Here is an 11051-nt window from a genome sequence, read left to right as displayed (position 1 = left end):
AAAAAAAAAAAAAAAAAAAACCTGCATCTTGCAATAATTACATTCATTAAAGCAAGCTTCCAGATTTCAAGTTTACTTCTGCATGTTGTTTCGTGAAGGGCACTTTTTTGAGTATTGATCACTTCTCTTCAGCAAACTAAAATAAAAGGGTCAGGAAAACTGAACCCCGAGAATCTGAGTAGAAAAAGGTCAGAAAAGCAAAAATATTGACATACCCTACGCTTAGCATGAATTCACATTCAGCAACTGTGGGGGCTTCTTTCCTCCTCTACATTTCAAAACCAGGCAAAAGTTCGCCAAGAAGATCAGAAATCTAAAAGCATAATTCAGTAGCATTTGAACAGAGAAACACAGCCTCTCAGAAACTCTACTCCCTTATCTTCTGAAACATCAGGATTTTTTTTTCTGCACAACATTCACCTTCACCAGAAAAATGGCTTATTTTCCTTCTTAAACCAAAATTCAGTCTAGAAGAAACTTCTTAACTAACTATATAAACACACACATATAACACAGAATAACATCCAGACGAAGAGTATAACCACCACACCATAGCTGAAACGGTACAGCAGACAAGTTAAATAGTTAACTAGCTTGGGGAAAAAAAAATAAAATAAATTTGAACTCAGCACCTAAACACTAACAAGTTACCATCTACAGGGCAAATATAACAAAGTTAAGTGCATTTATTTTCATGGCATTTTAATAATTTAAGCCAACTCTTCTCCTACAAAATGTGGAGAGGGAACATAAGCAAAAATACTGTGGAATACTACAGTATAAAATGAAGTAGGTGCATAGGACAGCAAGGGAATGCTTGGGTCACAAGCAAACAAGCATGGATACTAAATCCAGAAGAATTCACACTTCTTTCTTCCTCATACAGTCACAAGACACAAAATGTCTCATGTATTCTAATCAAACCAACACAAAAAAAGACAGCAAAATAAATCTTTCAACTATGAACATCAGTAATCATTACCATATATGAATCATTTAGACTACTAACACAGGTTAAATCAATCATATCTGCCTGAAATAAAATACCAAGGTTTACCCACAGCCTGCTTCTACAATTATGAATAGAGCCTGCATACCTTATTTGTGGCCGCTGGAGAGTTATGGGCCTTTTCCTTTTATAAAAAAAGCTTGACTCTAGTTTCTCAATTGGTAGCATAATACAGAGTAGTTGAAAGACAGAATGATGAAAACAAGGAATAAACAGATATGCAGTGACTTAAAAGTACACACAGTGTAATTTGTCCCCTCTGTAACTTCTCTCCCTCAGATAGCTGTTTGCAAAAAACATCCATTTTACAGTCACATTACAGTTTCCTACAAAGAAGCCTACAGGAAGGTGAGAGAAGCAATCTGTCTTATCAGGGAAACTTTAGAAACTCCAAAGGCAGTAGCAAAGGTGGCGATCTTCAGACTAGCACACTTTCACCACTAGACMCAGGCGACTCTGCAGCCCACCTCCTTTCCTTAGCACTCAGCACTATCAGGCTTCTTAGTCCTTTCACCTTTTGAAAGTGCCAGATCCAAAACAAACAAACAAGAACTCACTTACTCTTGCAAGGCAATGCCCAGCCACGCAGATTCTTACTGCCTGTAAGCCAGGGCAGCATGACTGCATCTCACAGTTGTAAGACTCCCCTTTTCTCCAAGGGCTACAGGAAGCAGCATGCTATCCTTCCTCCCCTTTGTTGCTCACTCCCTCTTTACCAGCAGCTCGTTACCTTTAATTACTCGGGCCCTGCAGGATTGCTGCCCCTCACAGGTGCAAAGAATAAAGCCCAATGGGCATCCCTAATTCCCTGCCTGGCAAGCCTGGGAGGCTCTCCCACACTAGAGGCACCAACACCTCCCATAAAGAAGGCAGAGGATTGCTGATTGCTGCAAGTCAACTCCTGCACAATGCTAGATGAAGGGGGGAAAAAACCCTTTATATGTGGAGCCAAAGGTCACACTCCAGGGGCAGCTGCTGCAATATGGTAATAAACTGAGGGTGGATATGTAGTTCACTTCCCATAAAACGCCAAGTGTTTCTCAGTACTAGCAATCTATTTACATCGGCCCCACAGCTAGAAAGGGGGCCATCATCAGTGCTGGGGGGGAAATTCAGAATGACTGGTCTACTCTCACAGAAAGCAGGCACTACTCCCTCTTCAGCCTTTCATTAGCACAGACAAATTCCAGCTGGTGCCCTGACTGCATCCTCTGCTATTATGCTCTTGCCTACAAACCTTGGTGTAAAATAGCCTCTCAATAATGAAGGAGGAAAGCAGACAGGACATGCTTTTTCAGCTACCCTTGCCTTGCCTATGACCTTTGGAGGAGCAAGCTAGCTGGCATGATTATGAGAGCTACAGCTTCCTCCTTTGCCAGCCCCCAAATGTTCCAGGTGCCTCCCAAAGAGTACACTGAGCCACCTGGCAGAGAGGGCCCCGTAACTCCCCGATGTTCTCTTTGCTGATAATGGAGCTACCAGAAGAAGTTAGATACAGAAACCCCAGTCAGCTCACTAGCTAAAAGAGCTACTTTACCACTAAAACTGTTACTTGTGGCTGCCATAGCACAATTACAAGTCTAAGAAAATACTTATTTTCTTCTTAATCACACTTAGAGGAATTGTAGGACTCGGTAGTAAACCTGAGGCAACTGGCTTCAAAGAACAGTACTGAAATTTGAATGCCTTCTATTTTCATTCCTAAATCAGTATAAACATTACTTACCATTATTTTTTGAACTGGCATAGTCTGTAGTTTCTAAAAAGCAGAAGATACTGCAGAAGACAAGACAAAGGTATAACTTAGCTCCTTCCCTAATCAAGGAAATAAAAGTTATCTGTAACTACCTTTTATTCCAACATTATCATGCTTGTTACGCACAAGAGGAAAATTGTATTGCTGTATGCGTACCAATAGAGATAAAGCAATACAACTTGTTTAGCTAGACAAAGCATAACATATAGCTTGTTATTTTTGTGGCTTAAGGCCATAAAGCCTCCATCTATGGCCTCCTCCAGCAATGTATATAATTATGTGTACATGACTTGATTTTGTATTACAACTTGTTTCTTTATGCAGATTTTTCCTCATCTTCAAGATATATCAAGAGTTTAACTGCTAGTGATCACAAGACAACATGGTCTGAGTCCAGTTTGTCCAAATTCAAAACACAATTCTGTCTTAAAAATACTCTAGAACTACAACTAAAAGGAGATGAAGCTACTTGTTCAGTCCCCCACTCTTTGCTATTCAGCCTACTGAGCACTAACATGCAAAATGATGATGGATGTGAGCAAGAAATTAATAAAAAATACTGTGCCCTTGTTTATTAATAGTGACCAGGCAGCTAGGTTCAAAATCAGCAGTTGGTCAGGACTAATTCAAATAAATACCCTATTGACAAAATGGACTGAAGGTCAGTGGGTAGTAAAGTCAGGCAGTCATACTGAAATTAAAGAAAAGAAAAAAAAAAAAAAAAGCTTTTTTTAAGCATTCTTAAAATGCTGGTAATGATAGAATTACTTCTTTTTAAGTGTTTGGAATTGGAAACTGCAATGCATTTTTTAATATATATGTGTTAAAGTGATGACATGTGGAACATGAACTTTAAAGTCTCACTCACCTTTACCTCAATAATTTCATATGCCAGATGGTTGCAGATGTTTCTAGGTAGCTGAGCCTACTAGAGAACTCATGGCTACTTTTGTCCCAACTTGTTCCTCTGCTAAAAACATGCAACAACATTCCTTGCTGTCTTATTAATAACTGTAATACAATATTAAGTTAATATTAATATAATGCAATCCAGGTGGTGTAAAGTGATGACAGAGGTGTAGTAGCTGGCACTTTTTTCTCTGGGCCAGTAATGAAGTAATATCCTAGCACATGAGTAGAGCCTACTGAAGCACTGTTTATCAAAGAAGGTGTATAGCCCCAGTCCTGACCACTTTGGGTCACTGAAAAATTCATGACACTTTTTGAAACAGTAGATGGGCCAGCCCTCCCTGGCTATATTCCAGCCAGCGTAATTGCATTCTTTTGAAGTTTCAAATAGGTTCAATCGCCTTCACTTCCAATCCTGATATATCTGTGGACCGTTTAAACAGATGTTGCAGAGAGGTGTGAACATTTCAACAGCCAAGAAAGCAGACAGGAAAACTCGCTAGCATTGTCACAGGTGATACATGATGGACAGGTGACAAGGCACAACTGTCCTCCTATACCCAATGACAGCACACACAGTGGCACAGGGATTCTAACGCTCCTCCTCACAACCCAGTGAACAAGATCAGATGGAAAGAAAAGGGACTCTGATTTAGACCCTTATTACTTACAGTGTAGGATGCATGCAGAAGCACAGAAAAAAAGAGAAAACTATTCCAGAGTTTTGAAAAGGCATGTTTGTATTTGGGACAATATGGGAAGAAGTGAGATGACACCATGCCAAGTTCCACTTGACACACTGACCATTCCTCAGTTAAAACTGATATTGACCAAAGTCTACCTAAGGGTGGACTGCAATACTGCAATCTTCATAAAGCACTTTTTCAAGAGTTTGGAAGAAAGGAGATATCCACAACTAGTTTTGAAAGAAAACTTAAAAATTCGTAACTGCAGGTACAAGACTTGGGGAATTACAACAGCAAGGACTAACTTCTTGTTCACCTCCTCCTTTGTTTGACTGCAAGCAGTCAGTAAATGTATGGTACTATGAGTTTCCAGATGCTGCATGTGACTAATCTGTGATTTGAAAATTTGACAGTACTCTAAAAACTAACTAGCTGACATCATGTTTTCTTCCATCTTCCTTAAAATCAAGTTCTACAAAGACTCTTGAGCTATTAGCAGCTAAACTAATAGAAACCTACAGGAGAGAAGTGTCAAATTCAGTAACTAGAGCTTTCATATATGTCCACTGCTTTTACAATTCATTTTTAAAGCCTAAAGCAAACACCTAAATTGAACYATAACTTGTCAAAAGTCATACCTTGCAAAGAACTTAAAAGACCTCTTACATTAAACAGTCCAAGTATAAATGATGAAAGCCCAGTATTTGATATTTACTGAGATCTGCTGTACTGGGATCTTTCCTTCTTTGAATGTCCATGCTGCAAAGGATAATAAGCTGCAGAAAATGAACAGCTTTCCACAGCTGTGCTTCTGAAGATGTGTTCATACTGCCTCAGAACAGCATTTTTCATACTGATCTCTGATGCGGCTCATGCTTTCAAATCAAAATACAGAGCTGGATTCTACCCTGTTTACACTGCTAAGCACTTCCGTAGAAAATGCAAACATACACAATCACTACAGAGTCAACCTCTTGAGGCATGGGGCTTTGTAAACTCCAGAAATACTTGGCTAAATCTAGAGAACTTTGAAAACCTGCTGGAAATAACCATTCCATTTATCTCCTCTTCTCTTGAAGAATAAGGCCTTACATTTACCTGCCTCACCTTGACAGCACTTGACTAAAATATTCCTCACCCGCCCCAACCCATTCCTTAGCCATGATACTGACAGGAGATACCAGCCAGTTTCTCATCTCTGTGGGACCTTCTTCCCAGGTAGGACAATATTCCAATTTTCATCTTCTATAGTTAAGCTGCCTGTGAAGAGCATAACAACCAACCCAAAAATGCTTTCTTCAGAGAATAGCTTTTCTACTTATCCCTACATCCAGCAGGATCAGGATCCAAACAATCCTCTCCTCCTCTCCTTCTGCATAGCCTCTGTAAGCCAAGGCATTTCATAATACAACTGTGCTTCAAGGAAACCAAGGGAAAGGAAGCCAGTTGGTAGGTTTTGTGCTCTCAGAAAAGCTTAAGTCTATGCCAGGATATATCCTGGCATTGAGTTCAATGCCAGGGCTGAGCTCAATGCCAGGACACGATCCAGTGAACAGTCCCTACTATCAGTTTACATCCCATCACACCCCAGAATCAGCCATGGCCTTTAATCTAGGGTTAAATCACTATGGTTGAAAATGGAAATCTGGACAGTTTGTTTATGAATGAAACTCTAGAATCCCTCTAGCGCTCATTGGATTTATTTGCTTATGCTACTTTTTTTCTGCATGACACTGTTCTACTTATAAATTCTTGGAAGAGATCTGAACACAGAAGTTGCCTCCAGTTTTCTCAGAGGGAACAAGAGGTCAGAACAACTATCCTTATACCATTACCTCTCTTCTCTTCCCACCAGAACCATCACTACACCATATGCAATATGTGATTTTTTTGTTTTTCCATTATTATTCAAAGTATTCCCATTACATTTCCTTCCTAAATTAAAAGGCATAATTTCCTATTATTGACATATATTTCTTACAGAGCTGCCCTAACACTGAACAGTACAGTGGGATGTGAAAACAGAATATGGTAACATACTCAGCATGCTGTAATTACATGAATAAGTTTGGAAGATCTCTAAAAAAAGCATGCCACTTGACACTGGCCATGTATATATATCCACTCTCCTGAATGACCCTGTGTCAGCAAGTCAGAAGTATCAAGTAACTCAAAGCAATTCAAAACCAACAAATCCAAAGTACCAAATTAGATTCAACTAACATTACTGGCACTGGGCCTGAACCACAAACTTAGATCCAGTTCTTAATTTTCYCAAGGTTCACAGGAATGGGCAAAAGGGACATGTGAATTCAGACTCCAGATTAGATCCATTTCTTGTTAGTACAATGGATACTGAGAGAGAGACCTATAATACGGAGAAACAAGCCAGTAAAAGCCAGATCCACAATGGCACTGTGGCCAATTAAATCTATATGAGCAACCCACAAAGGCTGTAACATGGCTTAGTTACTCAACAAGAATTTTTAGATGGCACTAAAAATACTATAGTAGAACTTGTGGCACTTAATTGTATCTACATGTGTCACCATCTTGGTGAAACTAGTACCAAGGCATCCTAAACTACATGTGATACACAAGGTGAGCATTCCTGACAGCAGTGCCCTGTGGAATTCAATTTGGCACATGTGCTCCAGGCACACCTTTACACACACAAGGCAGAACAGTGTGCAACACAACGTACAGTAAGCATCTTCATCCAAAAATATGGCTGTAGGAAAAGGTGTGTGTATGGAGAGAAGCAGGAAAACAGGAAGGGGGAGAGGTTACAATTAGGCACCTAATTCCAAGGGAAAGGAGGATTGCAGATATCTTTCTCTTCAGTTTACTCTATCAGTTGGTTTAGCTGCTTCACATCATCCAAATACTTAATGCATTCAGGATAGTAAATCCCATTCCTAGTCAGTGTTCATGGATCTCAGTCATCTAACTCTTCTGCATTCCTCCACAAGATGTTCAAAATATTGCCAATCAGAAGCTACTTTACAGATGAAGACTTGCTTCCAAATCCAATTATATTTCTAACTTTAAAAAGAAGAAGAAATAAAACCAACTTATGAAATCAAGAGTTGTATTTCCAAACAACTAGACTGAAAAAAATGCTGTCTTTTGGGGTCAAGCTGTAACATTGGTTACAGGTTACAGAAAAGCTAATAATTCTAAGAAAGCTCAAAGTATTTTTTATTTACATTCTAAAGGATTTACTTAATAACTTAATAATATATTAATAACTTACAATAAACAAGTCATTTTCTTAATGACCACAAAAAATACTGTCATCATTAGAAATTTCAGCTCAGTAATAATGGAATCTTATACCCACTGAAGTCAACTGGATTCCCTCTACTGACTTCAGTCTATTAAGCATATGCCACAGCAATACATCATTTACACAGAGAGATACAAATCAGTGAGTGACCTGAAGGCAGCAAACTGGCACATCACTTTTAGAGGATAAGCAAATATCCATTCAAGGCAAAAGATAACAAATCAAAAACTGATGAAGGAAAACAATCATAGATCATTGTTCTGCAGAACTCACTGACAAAAGGGCCAACAGTTCAGAAGATTTCAGGAATGATTTAGACATGGGTGTTGCTACTTCTCTGAGCTATAAACTCCTAAGTCTATTTCAAAATATTTGGCATGAGTCACCATCAATATATTAAATGGACCATTAATCCATTAGCTCACTAATTTTCAAAGTAATTAATTAATCACTCAAACCCCCTCTATGTCAAATTGAACTGACACCTGAATTTCACTCTACGCTTTGCTTTGACAGCTGCATGCCTTGGAGATTACAGGGTACAGGACAAACTTTGGGAGAAGTGGGGGAAAAAAAAGCGATCTTGGTCAAGTAATGGGGTGATCTTCTAGAGAAGATCAGGTGAATACTCTTGAGGAAAAGCCACCAAAAAAAAAAAATCTTCCCTTGCCCCCACCTCCAAAAAAGAAAGTGGAAAGCCTTTCCTGAAGAAGGGACACATATCAGTCGGTTCTACAAAACAACAACAATTATCTAATGATAATCACAGAAAAGTTGCACTAACAGCAAACACACAGAAAAAACTACGCTTTAGACATATCCAGTAAAGGTAGGTAAGTCTAATCAACTTTCTCTTGCCATTTTTTTCTCAAGTAAAATGTAAGAGAACACCAAGAGACATAATTAAGGCACTCTAGAAATAGGCCCTGATTCTGCAAACACAAAGGTAACTTTAACCATGTAAACACATTTCAGTGAAACTACCCACACAATTAAAATAGCAGAAACAAATGCTTGTGAGAGTCAGAACCTTAGATTAACAAGTCATGGGGACAGGAACTGCCTTTAGCAGAGTAGCTGTCTTTTAGTAACTGATTTTATAGCACCACTAGAGATTTATATTATCTTTCATCCAAAGTCCTCAAGCCCAGTTTAAAAACTTCAGCTAAACTTCAAAAACACATTGTGCACTGGAACAGAGGGCAAGAGTTAAAAGTACAGAAGTGACCAATGGATTTTGGGTGGCTCCTAAGACACTAAACTCTGGTAAAGGCTAGCAAACAGTTATAAAAAACRTCAAGACAGTATTCAAAGGAACATAAAACACTACACAGTGGAATACGCTTGAAAATGAGGCTGAATTAACTGTAAATCCAGATGTTAAACTATCTTTTTATTCTAATTTATTAGGTATCAGAATCTATCCTGTCCTTCTCCTAATTAGTGTTGACTCCAAAAAAGCAAGCCTTCTTTGGAAACAATGGGACCAGGCTCTGAATTAGGGACTACTGAGCATATGAAAACAGAATTGACCCAGTGCACCAAGGACTTCCAAAGTTTTTGTGCATTAGGCAGAGCTCTGTTCTCTGGATGCTGTATCCTTGGCAACTATTATGCAAGAAACTGTTCTACAAATATAAAACTTCTGTCTGCTCCAAGAGCTTTTCTCTGAAATACTTTTATTGGGTTTTGAATATTCTTAAAGCTAAAAGCACACACAGCCCTTTGTCATCCTCCCACAAGCTCCCAAGAGCAAGATATAATGCAACAAGTGATGTTAAGAGAATATTTTCCTCCCACTTCATCAGAGAGAGAAAAAGAGTTTTACAACTTTTACTCTGCTTTCTTCTGTAAAAAACAACAGGACACTTTTCCTATTTTCTTCAGTGCACTCTGCAGAACTAATATGCAGATATAAGATAAAATAATAAGGAAGAAAATAACGAAAGGACATTATTATTATGTCAATCAACGACATTGTTTTGAAAATCTAAAATTCAAATATCATGCCTGGGTGCCTGACTTCAAGGGCGGAATTAGAGATGCCAGCATACGTATTAGAAGTATGTAAGAAGAGAGGTAAGATTTTACAACGGTTGTGGCAGCAACATGCAGCAGCTCTTCACAAGGGTGACTAGCAGTATCAATTGTTTCAAGGACAGCAGACACGCTATTTTTACCAAAGCCCTTGCTGTAACTGTCTACCTCCTAAAACCTTACTACAGCAGAGCTCAAATCCTGCCTGCATGAATGTGCTCCTCACAGCTCGGCTGTCCGTCCTACATAATACATTATTTCGCAAAATCCCACGATATTCAGAAGGGATGTCTAACAAGGGACAGGCATGTCATATTTGACACCCAACTAGGCGTCTGTGTTCCCCCCCAACCCCGATTGCTTTGAAGAGTGTACTGCAGTTGCAGCTAATGCACAAGGGGTAAGTGTCCTTCAAGGTGCTCTGGGGGAGGAAAACTTCGGCGCTGCGGGGCCTCGCACCTCGCGGCGCTGCCTCAGGCGCGGCCCCGCGCAGGTGACCCGGCCCCACGGCCCCGCCAGGGTGAACCGCCCACGGAGTCACATGAGAGCAACAACCGAAGCCCGCGGGCACCTCCCCGCGCACCCCGGCAGCCCTTAAGCCAACGTATTCCCGGAGCGAGGGATTACAGCGGCTGGAAACAGTTCCCAGCCCCGGGCGGGCACCGCTCCGCCGCCCCCCGGGCGCCCCCACACGGGGGACCCCCCGGCCGCGCTCTGCGGCAGCGCGCCGCGCTTCCTCCCGGTTTACTGTTCCTGGGCTTTATTGTTATTTTATTGTTACTAGGAGCTGCGGGGAAGGGCAGCCTTTCTCTCGGTGAACTCCGCCAGCGGGCGGGATGGCGGCGCCGGCAGCGGCTCTTCCCCCTGCAAACTCTCTCCCGGCCCCGGCGCCCCCGGCCCCATACCGCCCCCTAACCTCACCCCCCTCCCCCAAAGCCACCGGCCCCGCACAGCGTAGCCCCCTGCCGCTTCCCCCCCCCCCGCGCCCACGCGGGGAAGTTTCCACCAACTCGACCCAGTACGATACGAAAATAAAATAAAGCGAGACGCAGCATCGAGGCGGCGGAGGCAGCGCCTGCCGCACCCCCCCCCTCACCTTCTGCGGGGCGCGGAGGAGGCGGTGCACGGCGGGAAGCTGGGTGGCGAGCGGGATGTCCTCCCGGAAGGTGTACAGCGGCGGCCGGGTGGGCTCGGGGAAGTTGGTGCTGTTGAAGGGGTCGGTGTCATCCAGGAACTGCACCCGGCAGACCAGCGTGGTGGCCATGGTGCTGCCATGCAGCGGCGCGGCCGAGTGGCGGCGAGCGCCGGCAGAAGCGCAGCCCCTCGGCGCGGGCAACCCGGCGCCGCACGCCGGCCGCGGGGCTG

At 41.8% G+C, this 11051-nt stretch overlaps 1 protein-coding gene across 1 annotated transcript in view; it reads right to left on the bottom strand.

The window, feature by feature from the left end:
* Positions 1-10950, bottom strand: part of LOC112977980 (FH1/FH2 domain-containing protein 3-like) — a gene marked incomplete at its 3' end in the record, with an annotated part of 202322 nt that extends 191372 nt beyond the window's left edge. Inside the window, exon 1 of the mRNA XM_026090970.1 lies at positions 10783-10950. Coding sequence (XP_025946755.1) covers positions 10783-10950 — 168 coding nt within the window. The remainder of the gene's footprint in view (positions 1-10782) is intronic.
* Between the last annotated feature and the right edge of the window lie 101 nt (positions 10951-11051).

This window comes from Apteryx rowi, unplaced genomic scaffold (genome assembly GCF_003343035.1).
Source record: "Apteryx rowi isolate R43461 unplaced genomic scaffold, aptRow1 scaffold_887, whole genome shotgun sequence".
NCBI classification, from domain to species: Eukaryota; Metazoa; Chordata; class Aves; order Apterygiformes; family Apterygidae; genus Apteryx; species Apteryx rowi.
This window is presented reverse-complemented; position numbering and strand designations above follow the sequence as displayed.